At 51.9% G+C, this 18,988-nt stretch overlaps 1 protein-coding gene across 1 annotated transcript in view; it reads right to left on the bottom strand.

Annotated features, from left to right (window-relative positions):
• Nucleotides 1-16,346, bottom strand: part of TMEM132B (transmembrane protein 132B) — a gene marked incomplete at both ends in the record, with an annotated part of 254,308 nt that extends 237,962 nt beyond the window's left edge. Inside the window, one exon of the mRNA XM_082324682.1 lies at nt 16,262-16,346. Within this exon, the coding sequence (XP_082180808.1) occupies nt 16,262-16,346 (85 nt within the window). The remainder of the gene's footprint in view (nt 1-16,261) is intronic.
• Between the last annotated feature and the right edge of the window lie 2,642 nt (nt 16,347-18,988).

Below are 18,988 nucleotides of genomic sequence, written 5' to 3' on the forward strand. Positions count from 1 at the left end.
CAAGCCCTTGTCCAAACCCCCCAGGAGCACCAGGAATGGCTCACACACCTCCAAACCTGGGGAACATATGGCTACAGCCAACAGCCATGAATGAAAACCCATCAAGTGACCCTTTTCCATTGCTTTTAGGCAGTTTAAAGCTTCTCTGCCCCTGTGCAAACACAGAGTCCCCACCGTGAAGAGGGACACACACTGACCGACGGACAGACCAACATGAGCGGTTCAGCCATTGCATTAGCAAGGACCGTAGCAGGCGCACTGCATTAGCATCCAATTAGCAGCCCTGTTGATTTAATGGGGCCACTGGCTTGAGCAAGTGACGCTTGTGATGGGCAGGTCAGAAGAGGAGGGATGCTCTCCTCCCCTGGGTGGGAGGGAAGTTGGATTCTGTCAGTCCCCATCCCTGGCATCCAAAGGCCCCATCTGGAGCATCAAGCAAATAGACTGCAAACGGTGCTTCCTCAGCACAACTGGCTGGGCTTCCTCATGGCGTTAGCACTGACCCCCATCGACCCTCTCTGCTGCAGAGGTGCCCAGAGCCCCACTGCAGGGCTCCGGGAAAGCATTTGTCCTGGGAAGGTGGGGACTCGGGGCACAGTTATCCTTTTTGAAGGAATAAGCCCATAAAGAGAAAAGTACAACACATCTCCGAGCATTTAAAACACATTTCCATAACTGTTTGCAATGATCCCCAGGCAGCAGCCTTCATTAAGCTGGAGCTGAGGCTGAAAGCACCAATTAGCAGCATTTTTAAAAAAAAAAAAAAAAAAGGAATGAAACCACTGCAGTTATCCCCAAACAAGGAGTACAGGTCCAGCCTAATCTTTTATGCCTGACTTTGCTGGAAACGACAGCAGGTTAATGCTCTGGGAAGGTGGAGTGCACGGTATTTGGGATGGGCAGCCAGCTCGGTGCCCCCATGCAGCCGTTGCAGACCCAGGCCAGCCCATTGCACAGCACCGTTTGGCTGCTAGGGGAGAAGAGATGTAAAATACAGCAGTTCATCCTTATATTCACTGCCATAAAAGCAAGGAAAGAAAAGAAAAAGAGAAATCCTGGCAAAGCACCAGTGGACGCCTCCCTCTGTTCATCAACCCCCAGGGGCAGCTGGAGGAGGAACGCGCAGCCGTGAACTCCTGCCCAGCAGGTCTCCGCAGCCGCTCACACCCATTTCAGAAGATGCTTGAGCTATTTTAAACACGTGGCAAATGAAAATTACTCTTTTTTTCCATTCATTCTGTATTTTGGCAAATTCTTTAGCTTTATGCTGTACAAAACAGTCCTACCGGTGGACTATAGCAGCGTGGCCCTGCTGCATCCCTGCTGCTCAGCTCCTGCCGCGGGACCTGCTTTCTTAAGAAGTGAAATGATTTATCCAGTTTCCCTTCCCACGGACTCAACCTGCTCAGCCTCCATGTAAACTTTGTCAAGTTTAGCCTCAGATTGGCAGCAAAGACACTCACCAGTGCAAAATACAAACCAACAGAAAAGATCAAATCGTCTATTTAAAGAGTGTTATGGATTTTTTTTTTTTTTTTTTGTAAGGGCCATGAGCAATTTTTTTTGAGCACAGAGTAACCATTCATTTATCCTGAGAATAAAAGTGGGAGAAGGGGAAATGATTGCTTTTTCATTATTTGTCACACTGCCAGTACTGAAATGAAGTCAGAGGACTGCCAGAAGATCTCCTTTGATCCAAATAAGTATCATTCTCATAAACATCTCAAATCTACAGGGAGAAAACCCAAAAACCCAGTCAAATCTTTCCACCATGATTCTAAATATAATATATAAACAACAAAAGAAATCGTCGTCTTCTACATATAAGATTTTGCCATTCAAGCTAGGCACAAAAGCTTTTTAAAAAAGATGCTGTTGGGGGGATCCAGAACTGGACCAGAGAAAGCCAAGCTTGAAGATTCGCATCATCAGCCCAACATCATCACTCACAGTGAGTTAGAGACACTAAAAAAAAAAAAAAAAAAAAAAAAAAAACACCACCAAAAAACAAAGAAGAAGATATATATATATAGAAAGATTCTACATCAGGAACCAATTTACTTTTGCTGCTCCACAGAGCAATCATGCCCCAGGACCTGCAGCTAAATGGCTGGAGCTCACGTAACTGGAACAGCAAAGGAAGCAGCGGAGAACTTTAATGGCTTATGAAATTCAATTGAAATTGATGGTTGGAAAAGTGAAACATTTAACACCCTGCCAATTTAACGTCAGCGCACGCACGTACACGTACGCACAGACACGTTTGTGGACCAAAAAAGGTGGGAGCTCATTTTCCGCTCGCTTATGTGTCTGCGACCCCCACAGCGCTGTAGGGAAGGAGACGGCACCCTCATACAGTAACTTAAACAATATATAAATATTTTAACACCTCCAGACCTTTTTCCACTGGAACTTTTAATATAAAATCCATCTTTTGTGAAAATGGCAATACATTATTATGACCTGCCCCGTCCACTTCTCTGAAAGATTAGAAGCCACGTTCTGCATTTCATCTTCAGCTGGAGCAGGAACTCATAAACCGACCCTGCTATTTGAAAAGACTTTGAATAAACTGTTTGCAGCTGACATGCTTTTCCAACACGGATCTCTTTTGTTATGAAGCCTCTCTCTGATGAACAATAGAAAAATATTGTTGACAGGGGTGTACTTTTCCATCAACTCAAAAATATCATTTTGCAGAGTATTTTCACAGCTCAGCAGAAGGTGGAAAGAAAGACAATATTATGACTACATAAGAAAGAAAAAAAAATCATTATAATTAGCTTATAGTAGTTTTCTTGTTGGTTTTGGCTTGCTTAAATGAGGTCCTTCACTAGCTAGAGCCCCAGTCTGACTTAGAAAGCCTTCAGGCAAAACTCGTGTTAATCAAAGATTAACCTGGGTAAAACATTCGGAATTTGGCCAAAACACCTTAGAACAATGCTTATATTCACAAGGCGTCAACAAGAACCACCGGTAACCTTCACTTTATCACTTTTAAGTGTTCCCAGGTGGACGGTCAGTCGCGTGCTTTGGGATGCATCACCCTGACTCGGATGCAAGGAAGGAATTGCCAGGTCCTGGCAAGCATCAGCCCTGTCGTTTATCGAGCGACTCGGGGCACACGGACACTGCTGACTTCCAGAAGGACCCAAACACCGGTAACCACCGCACCGGAGCGTCCATCGTGCCGCAACTGTCGCGCCCCGGGGGCAGGCGGGGTACGGTGTTCACGCGGGCACTTCACACAACCGCAGCGTAATTGAGCTTGCTCCCGTGTGCTGTACCAGTTGATTCATGGGGAGGCTTTGATGTGCAAATTAATCATTATAACTTTTAATTGAGCTAATATAAGCATCATATGCTGCTAATTACACAATGCAGGGGGAAAAAAATATTGCAAATGAATTTAACTGCTTAATCTAATCAGGACGGCAAGTTGTGTTTTAATTACAAATTGTTGTGTGGCAGCAAAGCATCTGCTGCAATTCAGCGACTCCGGTCCCAAAGCAAAGCCCCGCTGCGTCTCACTCTCATCCTCAGCGTCCAGCTCCGCACACCACGGCCTCCCCCAAACGCTGGGCCAAGCCCATGGCACGGACGCAGGTAGCCACAGCCTTGGCGGGGGCCAGCGGGTGCATCCCTTCGGCGGCAGTGGGAACATATCCCCTGCACCTGGCTTGCAGAAATGTCCCCCCTGAACAGCTCTCCCCAGAGACTTCTTGCAACAAGTGTTCCTTCAGGACACCTTCGAGCTTGCCACGTTCAAACCCCACCGTTGGTAACCCCGCTTTTAATCGGAATGACCGTTTCAACACATGGAGGCAGAAATCTTTACAATCTTCCTCCAACTCAATGTCTGTCAATTCACATAAGCAAGAATCAAGCAGAGCCTTTGGAGCTTGTTTCCTCTATGTTCTTACAGTTAAGGGGAAAGGAAAAAATAGGAAATGCATGAAAAAATAAAATGAGATTACAAAAAAACCCCACCAGTCCCAGACTTTGTCATCTGAGGCAGTGCCTGGAGCAAGATTTTTACAACCAAATTAAAATCCCTGAATATTGTGGGTTTTAATGGAGACACTGATATAGCCAAGCAGCTATAGCATGGCAATGCACCTGCATAATGCATCACCTTGAGAATGTATTACTGTGAGATATGACACGATGACAATGTTCACCGTCCAACTGTACCTGCGGCAAAGAAAAACATCCACTTGCCGATAACTCTGCTGGTAATTAACTGGAGAGTTTCAGGGAGGAAAGAATACCTCTGAAATGTTATGGCAGATACATGGTATCTAAAAAGCAAAGGCAATCTATTTTTTCTTATATTAGTTTTTAATTTGATACAGCTTCTATTTGTCAAAAGAAGTTAAAAAAAAAAAAAGCTGCATAGACTCTGAGCACATTAATGTGCTTTAGATTTTGCCAGTTATCCACATTAAAGCAAAAACCTGCAGAATTTTTGGTTTTTCTAAGCACCAGGGGGCTGATTACTGTGAAATGATCTTAGGTTTCTCCCACTAAGTGGACAGATGGATTGCTACTTTTGCAACTTCTTTTTTGCAGCGTTAAATTCGGTTGCTGGCGGGAGTCTCCATTCCAGCGCTCCCCAGCATCCTTTCTCTCCTTGCACTCGCCATCTCGCTTCCCAGCCCGAGGCTGGGGTACGGAAGAGGCTCTCTGCACGGCGCAGGGACGTGCATGCACCCGCCGAGCCGCGGGGTGCACCCCACCGTGTCGGCACCGCAAGAGCCCTGCACCTCTCTCGTGCCCACGCTGGGGAAAAGGGAACGGCACAGGCTCACCGGAGCCCCACACCTGGATCTTCGTGCCAAGGGAGATGGTGGTGATGCTTTGGAGAGAAACGCCACCAGCGCTAGCCAGACTGAAAATGAGACCTCTCCAACATCCCAGTAAACAAGCTGGAATTTAAAGGGTTCTGCGAGGTGACAAGGAAACAAAAAGCATTGCTAGACAAAACCCATCTCTTTAACTATTTTTAAAAGAGAAATTTTACAAAGTGAAAACCGAAACACTTGCTGCCAAACTTCATCCCTGCTACCCTGACGAACTCGGTGAGCCCATTCGCAGTGGTAAGCGACTCACGGACGGCCGTGAACATTTTGGGTCTCAGGCCAGCAGCCATTGCATTCGCAACCCATCATTCTCACAGGCAAAACACAGCTGGTCAGGAGAAGAACTTGGAAGAAACTCCTTGGCATGCAGGGAAGGGAACTGCTCTTTCAGAAGGTGCTTTTCAGGAACTGGTCCTCCGAGCGGACACTGCCCGCTGCGCCCGCTGTTGGGCACTGTCCCGTGGCTGCAGCCCCTTTAAGACGAGGATGAGAGACAGAGGGAGGAAACACTCAGTTTGATCCGAGGAAGTAAAAAAACCATGAAAAGCAAACTCCCAGCCCCAGGAATGACTAAGCACAGAGCCCGGCAAGGCAGGCACTGGGCTGGCAAAGGCAGCCGCACAGCACGCGTTCCCAGATCCGCGCTGGCTCTGAAGGTATGCCGTACAGAAAAGCCATTTCTGGGAAAAAAAACAAACTCAAACCTAAAAATAAGGACCAAATTCTTTAGCAAGCCACACGAACTGCCTATTAGTGCTGTTCATAAGCGTCCCCATCTGCCCGTATCTCCAGCTGATGCACACATAGCAATATATGGGTCAATAATCGTTTATCTAAAGATATGTGTCAACCCATCTCTCGTTTGCTCTCAGACAAACCTTTTACAATAGCCACTTACTTTAACCCTGAATTATCTGCCTCTGCTCATCTTCAGGGAGAAGCAGCACAGCAGAGGAAGAAGCAGGCAATTCCCTGTGATCTGAAAGCTCACTTTCTAAATCAAATCAATTTTTCTAACGTAATTTGCCTAATCTAAATCACTGACCCATGCATTTTCTCACAATCCTTTGACAAGAGCTGCACCAATTGAAGCAAAGCTAAAACACTTCAACCAGACCAATTCATAGAAGTCTTTAGAGGAATTCTTTAATCGCTGTAATTAATTCTTTAAGTACCACAGTGGGATGCTCTGAATTCAAACCCAGTCCAAGGAGTAATGATTATACTAATGGGAGAAGCTGTGCAGTAAATAAATGCAAGTGCCCTGCTGAAAGAGATCGTTTTCAATAGGAGACTGCCATTCAGGGAGATAACTGTGTTTTGGAGATAATAACTCAGATGATGGAGTCCCACAGACTGGAGTCTGATGTGGCAGTTCCCAGACCCCGCACACCTAAGCAGGCTGAGCATTTTGACGGATACCCATTAGAGCTGGGGCTGCTTCTGCTCTCAGCCCTTTGCTCCATACGGCCACAGTCCCATGGTGACCGCTGCCTCCAACATGAGTCAACGTGGCCAGCCGAAATGGCAGTGAATCAGCCCGGCCATCTGCAGACGCCCTCCCCACCCAACCTTCAGCCAGAGCCAAGCATCAGCCACACATCGGGAGCAGCCGGGAGAGCTGCAATTTATCAGTGGCTTTTTAAGCACGTTAGACCACAAGCACACAGGAGGGCTGAGGGCTTTTCAGCCAGGACCAAAGAAAACTGCTTGTGTCGGACGGGCTCGCTGCTGGGGCGTGCACAGCCTTGCGGGGACTCTGCACCTTGCAGGCAAGGGCCTTGCACAGGGCATTCGGCCAGGGGACACGGGGAGCCTGGCTGCCGATACACACTTGGACTTGGCCGTGAAAGGCACCGCTGGCCACGGGACGGCTACCGGGGACTGCCATGCAGCAAGCAAGAAGGCATGGGGACAGAGACCCTAGGGGAGTTTGAGAAACCATCTAAAAGCTTGCTGGTTGGTGTAAGAACCAAAGCAATGACTTCTCTTTGACTTTCTCTTTTTGTTAATTGGCTAAATGCAATAAAGCCTTCTAATGCATTTAATGTGTTGGGCTGCAATATGCTCAGAGAAAGGGAGGAAGATATTTTAACTCTGGATGAGCAGGATACCTTGGTAAGAAATAGCTGAAGCTGCACCCAGGAGCTGATGCTCATCAAAGCCTCACATCCCTCAGGGCTTACAGCAGACATCAGTAATCTCATTATGACCCTAATGGTGTGGCAAATATGGAAGGTTTTGTGGTGAAATAAGGTGTGGCGGGACTTTCGGGTTTTAAAAGGGCCCATCTGAAGAACAGCTCCTCAGTGCAGTCCCTGAAAAGATGTCCCCCATCCCCATGGGCTGCCCAGCTCCATCACACCAGGGAGGCGATGGGTGGGCACCACGGGCTGGGCTCTGCTCTGTAGGACAGTCTTTGATTTTAGCAATAAAGAACATTAACTCCATCTCTTCATTTCTGCTTAGGACTTCCCATAACAGTTTTAACAGCACTTGTGCAAATCCAACTTGGCAAAAGAAACAAGTGTTAATTCAGCCCTGTCCTTCCTCCCCAAAGTGACGGTGCTCAGCCCTGCAATGCCAACGCTGGGGCAGCCCGAGAGAGCCCTGACACCCGTCCACACGCCCCAGCAGCACCCAGGGGTTGGAGATGCCAAGCAGCTCAGCCGCCAGAACAAGCCAGGGCTGAGACATGGAGGAGGAGATGGTGCCCGACCAGTGCTTAGCACACAGTGGCCAACGAACTGGCCACGCCACCTCGGCAGCCTCCCATCTGAGCGGAGCCTCACTCCTCAAAGAACAGCACAAAAATTAAAAAAAAAAAAAACAAAAAAAAAAAAACAAAAAAAAAAACCCAAAAAAAACCCCAACCAACCAAACAAAAAAAATCAGCTGTCTTCAAAAAATAACCCCAGAGCCCAGCTTCACCCAAGACCTCTGCTCTCCCTGCCAGCAGGGCCTTAGGCATGGGACTGCTGCCCTGGGCCCCTCTTGGGGACGATGGGAGAGCACGGACCACGTCTTCGATGGTGCCTGCTCTCTTCTCTGAAGCCCTTTGAGATCTACAGATGGAAGAATGATGAATGATTAATATTTGAAAAGAAAAAAAGCCTCAACTGCAATAAAATTCATGCTATCTTCTGTTTTTCTCTTGCCTTTTTCTCTTTTTTAATGGAGTTTAGCCTTTTTTGCACCAATACTCATATGCTAATAACTTTCAGTGGGCTACTCCTAAGCGAAAGACAGGAAATGAGTAACGGAGCTGCATTTAAAAAAAAAAAAAAAAAGGAGGAAACCTTTGTATATTAATTCTCGTAGCTGTCAGAGATGAGGATTTAATAATGTTAGTAACTAAGCTACTCCATTATTTCCAAACACCTTGGAAGAGAACGTCTTAGTGGGAGATGAATTAGATAGTGTGACTGTAACTGCCTTCTGAGTATCTTCAGAGCATAATCTATGGCTCATCACCACATGCATTTCAAGTCCTTGCCCTTTATTCTCCAAATAACCTCCAACTGTAAATGTATTTACATGCCAGGCTCAGCTCCTTCTTTCGGCGCATTTCCCACTCGCTGTTTAAGCATTTGTCCCTGTTCTGCAGATTTGCCCGAGTTTGGCTTTGGATGGGTGATAAGGATGGGAAGTTGTGGATTCAGGTCATCCAATAAACGACGGAACGAAGCAGAGAAGACAAAACGTAGGCGGAATACGGGAGAGGTCTAATAGGCTGTGAAACGCTCTGCCAAAGGAAGCAGCAGAAGTCCTGCTGCCTGCATCTCTGAAAACCAGCCACGCTCCGGAACAGACTGTACCCAACAACCGTTGGAGACGGGAAAGGCGGCTTATTCGCCAACTTTTCCAGCTCTAATTCTCGTGATTTGGGGATGGCTGAGGCACGCTGGCCTTCGAGCTTGCCCTGACAGAGCTCCCCTGCTTCCAGTGAGCTTTTACCATCCTCTCTCGATGCCTCTGTTGCAACGTTTTAAAAGCCTGTTTCATTGTGCGGGTCTGCGTCGTGTCCTTCTTGCACTCAGTGAAAGACAATCAGACTTTCTGCGTTTATCGGCCCTCTACCCCCGGCTCTCTAAGTGCCTTTCAAAACCACCAGTGACATTTCAGACTGCCGTAGCCCCGCAGGGTCAGGGCCAGAGGCACCGAGGGCGGATGGCTGTTGCCTCTCGCCACACCGGGCCCTCGCACCAGCCGGGGACTTGCCCCACGCACACATCCAGACCAGCTCCTTCCAAAACTCATTTTGGACTTGCTCCTTTTTCTACCAAAAATATGGGTACCAAAGACAGTCACCAGCTACCAACTATTTGCTGAGTTTCTAATTACTGCTCGTTGCATAGAAACCTGCTCCATCTGCTCAAGGGTTCCCTTTTACGGTGCACGGACTCTGTCTTTTTTTGGTGCGAGTTTCATCTTTTTTTTGAGCTACAGCATAAATGTTTGTTTCAAGAGCTGCAGCATCCATTAAGCAGCCCTCCCTCCCCATCGTGGCAAAGGTCTTGCTGCTAAGCAAAAGCTGTGGCTAATTGACAACAACTCCGAAACTGAGATATAAAATAGTTGCGTCTGTCACTCATGCAAACAGCTGGCTTCGGCAGCCCAACTGCTAAATAATGTAAAATTTTTCTGACTCGGGGAAGATCCTTTATGAAAGGAATGAAAGTCTCCGGTGCTACAGAGCCATGCCCTGATCATTCCTGCATCTTAAAAATCTAATATCGCTCATAAAATTTGTAAGTAACATAAACCTTGTTCCTTCTACTACTCTCCCCATCAGAAAAACTGGATTTAAATCACCTGCTGGCAGGTTTATTACAGGGCCCACAAGCAGATAAGGTCCTGTGCACCAGCCCTCTGCACTTAACGGAAAATAAATCTCTGCTTTGCCATCTGTTTTTGAGATGTTCCCATACAAGCAAAACAAAAAAACCCCAAAGATATCTGCACCTCTAATTTAATTTTCTGAAGGATTTCTTGGGTAGCGAGGATGACATTTCCCCCCCTCTCTAGCAGAAATGCTGTCCCTCCCCAGGCCGATCCCCCTGGAGCTCCCTCGGCAGCTGACCAAACCCTCCCAATGCTGTGTATTTAGGGTACGGTGTCACCCCTGTACAGGTAAACGGGCTCGGGACCTCCTTGGCCAGAGGCACCATCTCCCACACCACCCATGGGGTTGTCCCAGTGGGAACGCCATCTCTGGAGCCTCCCGAGCCCCTCGGCTTGGCCAGAATAAGGATTTCAGTCCCTGCTTCTCCATTTAGCCCCAGTTTGAATTGCATCCGTGGGGTTTTTCCAGCATTTCTTTCCATCTAGGGCAGCTTTGTGGCACTATCACTGCTGTTAAGCTAGGGCTGCCTAACACGGGTAGTTTTACACCATCTTCTCCCCATAATCATACCTCTGGTCCCTGCAGAGTCTTTAACCCGAGGGCAGCACGATGCCCTGGGACAGGAGGACATGGCCATGCAACAGCAGAGCCCCAAGCCCCCTTCTCCCCAAGATTTAGCATCTTTCTCACTAGAAGCCCATCCTTGTGCCGTTGCAGGTCTCCTCCTCCACCGTGGGGGAAGCGATGGGGCAGAGCGGCTCTCGAGGGCCAGCTGGTGCAGGCACAGCGAGATGAGCAGAGCTGGTTTACACGCAGTTTCCAATTAGCCTACTCAGCAGACAGCAGCCTCGTGGAAACCCCTCTGTTCCTGGCTATCCCTCACCCCCTCAGGGCACCCCTTTGCTTCACCCCTGACTACCACCATCACCAAAAAAAAAAAATCAGAAAAAACAGAGTTAAAATCAAATGCTACACTTCATTTTTCTCTCCTTGCCTGAAGTTGCAAGAGACAAGATAGGACGTAATCGCCACTTTTAAAATCATCTCCTATGACAAGCAAATTGATCAAGTGGGGAGGCTGGGCTGCTTTTGAACTTGAACAAACTGATTTTCCATGAAAGATGGTGTTTACATTGCCTCTCAATAGCCTGCTGAAATATGCGTACCTCTTGCCATTTCATCACCAAAATTTGGGAAGAAAGAGCGTTTTGGGGGGGGTGGGGGGTGGGGTGGGAAAAAGAAAAAAGAAAAAAGAAAGTGTGCTGGAATCTAGAGCACATCATAAATTCATGAAGCTTTCTGAATGCTGTCAGAAGCAAACACGTTTATGTAAACAAAGAAAAGCTGAAAGTGTGCTGCAAGAGAATTTTTGGATAGCATTGAAGAAACGTTAATATTTACATTGCATCTGAGACTGAAGTCCATCGTGCAAAGTACTGTGCAAATAGCGAAGTCCTTCCCCATTGAATCTACCCACCGCAGACACTCCCAGCAGCACTTGCTTTACTTCCCATTGCAGCACTCTACGTCACGGAGGGGAATGGGAATACCCAGGGAAAGCAGACGCCAAGAAATCCCCGTCCAGCCCTGTAAGCTATCTCAGAGGACCTCTTTGCTTGTCATTTCTGCCTGCCCATCCTCACGTGGGAACGGCTTCCTCTGAAATGCCAGCTGGGAAACTCCCGACAGCATAAAATCGAAGCATCTTCCACGACATCTAGAGCACCACATGGTAACTCGCACTCCCCAGCCTCCGTGGCACTTTTGACAGCCGTAGTCGGGAAAGCATCTCTGCTCCCACCACGTGCCAGCGCATCAGCTGAGCCACTGACAGGGGTAAGTGCTAATGCTGTGCCAACAAATCAAGTCACCGCTTGTCATTAACAAACATTAGTTATATTTAGGCGGGGGGAGAAAGGGGAATCAAGTTCAGTGAATTTAATTTGTTGAGCTGACAGTATTTATTTCAGTGGGATGGCTTCTCATTCAGTGGGATGTTTATTAAGGCCAGATTTTAGTTCCACTTGCTTCCCACGGGATGTAGGAGATTGCCACCTCCCCTTTGCTCTCCGGTCGCACCTCCGAGATAGGACAGGTTGGCAGCCACCTGCATGAGCGAGATGCATCGCTCAGTGAAGCCACCTCTCCGTCACGGCAGAACTCGTGCTTCATATCAGCTTCAACCGCCGAGGTCAGGAAGAGCAGCACCTTGAGTTGTCACAACCCAACGCTACGAGTAACGATACCCTTTGCTTCCTCCACCTTTCAGCAAAGGGACCCTCCTGGGACCGCCGCCAGCACGGGTCTCCTGAGCAGCCTGGCTTCCAAGCACATTTCTGAGGAGCTACGGAGAAGGGCAGGAGGAACCCGGGTCACAGTGGGGTCTCCAGGGTGGAAATCTCCATCCCATAGGCACAAACGGCAAAACCCAATGTAGCCTAAAACGCTATGTAGCTCAAATCCCTGCCACACTTGGCGGTGCACAGGCTCCGCTCTGCAGGCTCTTTGAAACAAGAGAGTCATTGCCCAGAGATGCTGTGCACACCAGACATCTGCCCGGGCTCAAAGAGTAACCAAATCCATGATGGCAAACCCATCACAGCAATTAAATAAATGGATGCCATCTCTGGCTCAGGAATGCATCCCTGATCCAAAAATCCTGCCTGAGACACAAACCGTGTCCGGCTCTCGGCGACCCTCTGCCCTGACCTCCTACAGCTGCTCCCGGGTTCGTACCTTCCTCGCCACGCTAAGCTGCTTTAAACACGGAGATAATAAGGCTTGGAGTGAGATTCTTGAAGCACCTCTCATTCCCAGTAATAAAATACAGCAAATTAATTGCACTTTATTGATTTTTTTTTTTTTTAATGTAACTATTTTGGCATTCAAACCTCAAGAGACCCTATTGATCAGCCAAAGAGTCACATGTCAGTGAAGGGAGCTTTGCGACCAAGCCTGACAAATCGAACAAAATAATCAAAACCCAAAAACAGGGAGTGATGTGGACTTCCCCATTTCAAATATACAACGGAGGCTGCAGCATCAGCGACAGGAGATTTTTGAAGTGAAAAATGCCGCACAGGGCAAGTCACACAGTTGCCTCCTGCATTCCCAGAGAGCCCAACGCCGATCACGGTGGTGATGCATAAATCCAGAGCAGCTTCCCTGACTTCAGAGGAGCTGCTCTAGATTTACACTGATGGGAAGTAAAATCAGAATATCTGAAATATATTGCTCTAATGGATGCTGGAGCAAGAGGCAGTATAACAACTTCAGACTTCTCCCCCCACCACACTATTCCCCAAACCACATCAGTTTGGACGGCCATTGCATAAAATGGTGAAATCATTTCCCCACATTACTGGGGAAAATAACCTACATTTCAACAGTTTGTATGATCACATTCTGCAAACCTATTGTACAGCAGATAATACAGGTCTTTCATTTTTGTTCCTGAAGAGCCTCTGCATAAAAAGTGCCTCCATATTATGTAGAGCGATACAGGGACACATAATAAAACACGCATAATGTCTCTCCACCCACACCTCCCTGGAGCCAGAGCCTAAAAGCAATTTGCAGGTCCTTCCTCACGCAGGGATCACGACAGCCCAAGTGCATTTTACAGGGGCTGAAGGAGTCGGTTTGTTCAATGAGCTTTGCCCGCCCCGTCCCCGCGCTGCCGTACCCCCCACCGTCAGCAGCCAGCCCCGCGATCCCACGCCGGCTCCGGGGTGCACGGCGCTGCCCACGCGCAAGGCAGGGGAGCGAGCCGGTGAGATGGCATCAGGCAGGAAAACAAAACATTCAGGTAATTCATCCAGGTCATTCGCAGGATACCTATTCATATAGCCTCGGAGACAGCTCGGCCGCCGCCAGCAAGGAAGGCGGCCAAAAACCCTGCCTAGATGCCAGCAACAAATGGGGGCCTGCTGCCAGCAAGAGACATCCTCGAGCTCGGCGTGAGCGGCCCTTGGCTGCCAAACACACACGCACACCCTCTGCTCGCGGCCGCGCGCGCGCCAGCAGCCGGGCCGCCAGAGACCCGGGGACAGGAGAGTGATCTCTTAATTGGACCTTCACAAATCTGTTTAGGGGACCTGCCTGACAGGTGAACAAATGCCACCCGCTTTGAAGAGGCTGGAGGAACCCAGCCCGGCGCACCTCCGGTCCCCGAAACACAGCCTGCCCAGAGCCGGCCCCGGCAAGGGAGAAGGGAGCAACGGCAAATAAATAGAGAAAAATGGCAAGTGCCCAACACGACCGTCTGTGTGAGCTGGGAGCTTTGCAGAGATGGCAGCACCGCGGCATGGCTCACGCAGGTGTCTCTCCCGTCTGCAACAACCCAAACCAAGATGTGGTTCGTTAACCCCTGTAATCCAGAAGAGAAAGGCGACTTGGAGCCCAGCGAGCCGCAGCAAGGTCAGCGCAGCCCCGGCGGGAGGCGTTCCCGGGCACTGCCGCCACTCGCCTTTCGGAAGAGGCTTCCCCAGATCCCAAACCCCCTCTCCACACGCAGCCGTTGCTGTGGTCCACGCCAGGGGTGGGACAGGGCAGGGGCAGCGCTCCGCTACGAAAGCAAAGGGATGCTACAGCCTAGAGAGGAGAAAGAGGCGCAGGCTGGGAACGGATTCGTTATTCACAGCTTGAGCTGAAAGCGCACGGCAAGTTTCTGATGCGCACACTGTGCAGGGAGGCATTCAGAGAGCAGGGGAGAGGGATGGGTACGACGGTAGGTTTGCAGCCACAAACTGTTTCGAAGTGGGTTTCCATATGTTTAAGCACTCTGAGCACTGGAAGAATTACACCCACAGCCCAATCTCACCATGGTAGCTACCCACACAGGAGGAGACGGGAGGGGGGAATATCAGAGAAAAGATTATCATTAATGTGACAAAGCAATAAAAAAAAAAAAAAAAAAAAAAACACCACCAGAAAACCTGCTCCTTTGCTGCTCTTGGCTCTCTCCTCGAATGAAAGGAGAGCTTCACCGAGCGCAGGGCATCGTGCTGGCAACAGAAAGCCATCGCTCGGCCGGGGCAGTACGGACCCGCAGGCAGCCCGCGCTCTGTGTCCCGTGCTCAGTGCCCCACTCCCCACGACCTGCACCCCACTTTCTGTGCCCGGCACCCCAAACCTGGCACCCCACGCTCGGCACCCCGCTCCCCATGTCCTGCTCAACAGGATTTCCAAGTGCCGCCATGGCTGCACATACCCCAGGGGAAGGAGGGAGCTGGAGGGCAGGGGCGAGCAGGGCTTTTTAGGGCAAGCAGAGCAAGGACCCCCTTCTGTCCATCATGTCTGTGTGTCCCCCCCTTTCTCCCAAATCGTTCCTGCTGTCCCTGCAGGGACCTTTCCTGAAACGCTTCCCTACCACAACACGTTCCCTGTGCCCTCCCCAGGAACGACAGCTGCTGCTTTTACCCCTCTCACGGATCGCTCCTTTTTCACCTAAAATCCTTTTTGGCGTATCCCTAAAGCCCCGGCGAAGTTTCCCCAGCAGCCCAGGCTCCACGCTACGGCCAAACGCGAGCACCATCCCGAGCAGCAGTAAAGGCAAACGAATCGCTGAGTAACTTCAGCACCGATGCGCCTTAACTAATTTGCTTTTAACAACCCCTATTTATTAAGAACAACATCTGCCAGGGAGCTCACACGAGCAAGCAGAGAAAAACGTGCCAGGAGAGAAGTCTTGCGAAAGACTTTCCCAGGGGCAGCGCTCCGGCTTGCCGGCCTGGGGGTGAGCCTTTCCCCGGCAAACACCCGCAATTGGGACCCAAAAGGCTGCTCCCGAGTTCAGCTGGGGGGGGGGGGAATAAGAAAAAGAGAAAGAAAAGAAAAAAAGAGAGAGACGCTGCGAGCCGCGCTCTCTCAAGCCGCAGGCGTGCTGCCTGGCAGCTGGCCGCAATTAGGAAATCCCACCTCAGCTCACCTAAGGGCCTGATCCTGCTCCCCGCCAGCCGGGGGAAACCCACGCCGCTTAAAACGAAGCGCAGGAAAGGCGGCACCAGCGTTATTTTACCGAAGAGACTGAACTCCCGGACCCCCCCCCCCCCCCGGCGCAGCCCCCGGCGGCGAGGAGCAGCGGCGGGCGCGGGGGTCGCAGCCCCGCGGGAGCCCCGGCCCCCGGCCGCTCCCCGCCCCCGGCCGCTCCGCGAAGCCCAAACTTTTCCTTTTTCCCCCCAAGCCGGCAGCGGCCGAAGCCGCGGGGCAGCCCCCGCGCAGGGGGGCCGGGAGCCCGCGACACGCGGGGGGGGGGGGACACGGGGAGGCGACCGTGGACGCAGCGGGGGGGCTGTCGCGATAGAGATGGACGGGGACAACTTTGTGAGCCCGGGGGGGGGGGGGGGGGTACGGGTGCCGCATCCGCGGGGCGCAGGGCAGCGCCGAGCGCCCGGGGGGGGCCCCGCGGCCACGTCGGCGGGAGGGCTGGGAAGGGGGAAAGAGGCATAAAGTAAAAACAAGGGGGGGGGGGGGGGAATAAAATCAATAAAAAGAGTTAAAAAAAAAAAAAAAAACAGGAGCACGGGGTCGGGGTCGCGGAGCTGGGGGTTACCTCGGCACAGGAGCAGCAGCGGCGCCAGGAGCAGCGCGGGGCCCCGGGAGAGCATCCTCTTTGTTCCATGCCCAGAAGTAGTCATGGTGCTGATTTATTTGGAGAGGGGCGGCTGAGCGGGGCGGGGGGGCCGGGGTGTCGCGGCGGAGCCGGTAACCACTCCCCCCGCGCCCGCCCGCTCCCCTCCGCTGCGCGGCTCCCTCCGCCCGCCCGGCGGCGGGGCCGGGCGCCCCGCGGGGGGGGGGGGGGTCCCCGCCGGCCCCGCTTCACGGCCGCCCCCGCCGCATCGCCGCCCCGGGGGCGGCCGCCGCCCCCGCCCGCCGCCGCCGCGGCTGCAGCAGCAGCAGCGCTCCCCCGGGGCAGCCGGGCGCTGTGCCGGGGGCTGCGGCGGCGCGGGCGGACGGACAGACGGACGGGCGAGCCGGGGCTGGGCGGGGGCGGCGCCGCCGGGCTCACCTGCGCGGGAGCGGGGCGGGGGGGGTCGGTGGGGCCGCCCCGCTGCGCCCCGGGGGGCCGGGCCGCCGCCGGCCGGAGACGCGGCTCTCGGCAGCCGGAGCGGGGCCCGCCGGAACGGGGGGGTGCGAGGAGCCCCGTGCGCCCCTCTCCGCCCGGCCCCCCCTTGCTGGCGGCCCGCAGAAGTTTCTCCCCGCCGTGGGCTGGGGCCCGCCGCAGGCCGCTGCGCCCCGGGGCCGGGCCGCCCCCCGCGGCGGGCGGCGGGGGGGGTCCCTCGGCGGCCGCGGAGCCGGCGGGAAGAGCGCGGCCCCCCCCCTCGCGGCCGCCGCCGAGACTGCGCGGGGCCGGGGCGGCGGGGGGGCACCGGGCAGCCGCGGCGGCGCGGCGAGCTGCTTCTGTACAGAGCCTTGCGGAGGGGGGAGCGGGGGGGCGTGCAAAGGGGCGTGCGGGGGGGGGCATCGCAAGGGGTGTGCAAAGGGGGGGGCATCCCAAGGGGCGTGCAAAGGGGCGTGCAAAGGGGGGGGCATCGCAAGGGGTGTGCAAAGGAGGAGGCATCCCAAGGGGTGTGCAAAGGGGGGGGTATCGCAAGGGGTGTGCAAAGGGGGGGGGCATCGCAAGGGGTGTGCAGAGGGGCGTGCGAAGAGGAGCGCGGGAGCGTGCACAGCTGCACCGGCAGCGCCGCGCACACGCCGCCCCCAGCAGCGCAGCGCAGGTGAGCTGCATTCCCCGGTGTGGAGGCGTTAAGGGGTGCTTTAATTACGAAGCCAAGTGCTGCCCCTCTGCTCTAGACCTCAACCCTCGAATCCCAAAATAACCCGCTGCTGGAACCAATATTTCACTGAAAATAAACTCAGCCCTTTAAGAGCTGAGAGTTGTTACTGTGATTGCAATAAAAACAGCGAGGCAGGAAAAGAAAAGGAGAGGAAAAACTGAAAAACCATCCCCTTGGGTTCTTCCGCAGTTTTGCAAACATGTCTCCGAGTTTGATTTTTTTTTCCCCTCCCTGCATAAACAAGCTTTTATGTAGTACTTGCTGTAATCTTGTTTGCCTCCATAACCACTCCTATGAATGTCATAAAAAATTTAAGTCTAATATTTTACCACTCCACACAAACAGAAACGTGAATAAATTCTTATCTCCCGTGTAGGGAAACGTTGTATGGTGGCATGAGAGTCACGCACACAGGAATCAAACTCGGGCTGGAGGAATGGGGTCCACACAGGTGGGGCAAAAAAACCCCAAGAGAACCCAAAGATTTAGTTTTCTCAAAGAAGGTAAAACTAATAAATACATTTTAAAAACCTGCAGCAATGAAGAGCATCTTGCTGTCTGCTCTTGGTACTTGATATAATAAAATATAACAGGAACATTTAGCAGCTAGTGGAAACCCGGTGATCCAGAAGAAGTTAATTAGCTACTTCAGGCATCCCTGTTTCTTTCTGGGGGTTTCACCGGTCGGTACCAGACGCCTCGCCTTTGCGGCTCAAAACCAGAGAGGCCCCAGCTGGCGTGCGCCCGGCCAGCGCCTTCCGTCCCCCTCGTCCCTCCTGCCGCTCCTGCGCACAGCCAAGGGCCTCCACCGCAACCTCACCTTGACGGCAGCGCTGCAAAGCATCTAGGCTTCCCTCCAGCATTGCTACACATTTTTCAGTGTCATTTTTATAACCAACGTTTGAAAGAAAATCCAAAGTGAGAAATTTCACAGGCTGAAAAAGCGCTGCCACGGAGCGGATCCTTAGGGAGCCCCAGGTGCGCGGGCTGAGAGGCGCGGGGCCCCGCTCCTGCTCCCCGCGGGTAGGACTGCTCTGGTTAACACCTTTCCAGACTCGTGCTCAGGGTGACTAGCGAAGCTGTACTGATTCATCGCGTGCCTCTCTCCCAGCCACGTAAAGCAGTAAGATCTTCTCCCTCCTCTACAAAACACTTTAATGCTTTTATTGTCTTTTAGTCAAGGCTAATATCATCCAGGTAAAAATGAAGTGGAAAAAAGGTGATGTCTACAGATTGTGAGATGGTTGCTCTGGCATTGCCCTCTCTCCTCTTCCTGCAGGTTAGCTTGTTTGCGTTGCGAGAAACAAATCAAAACAAAATAAAATACAAACACTAACAAACTCTTTTGAAGGTTATGCCGCTGAACACTAGGGACTGCGTACAAATCAACGGCTGAAAACAGAAGTTATCACAGAGAAAGGGCGTCCGAATTAGAGATTTTCCAGCAGAGAAAGCACCTCGCGGGGCGAGCCCGCGGCAGCGGAGCTGCTCCTGCCACGGGG

This window comes from Platalea leucorodia (assembly GCF_965183815.1).
Source record: "Platalea leucorodia genome assembly, chromosome: 12".
In the NCBI taxonomy this organism is placed as follows: Eukaryota; Metazoa; Chordata; class Aves; order Pelecaniformes; family Threskiornithidae; genus Platalea; species Platalea leucorodia.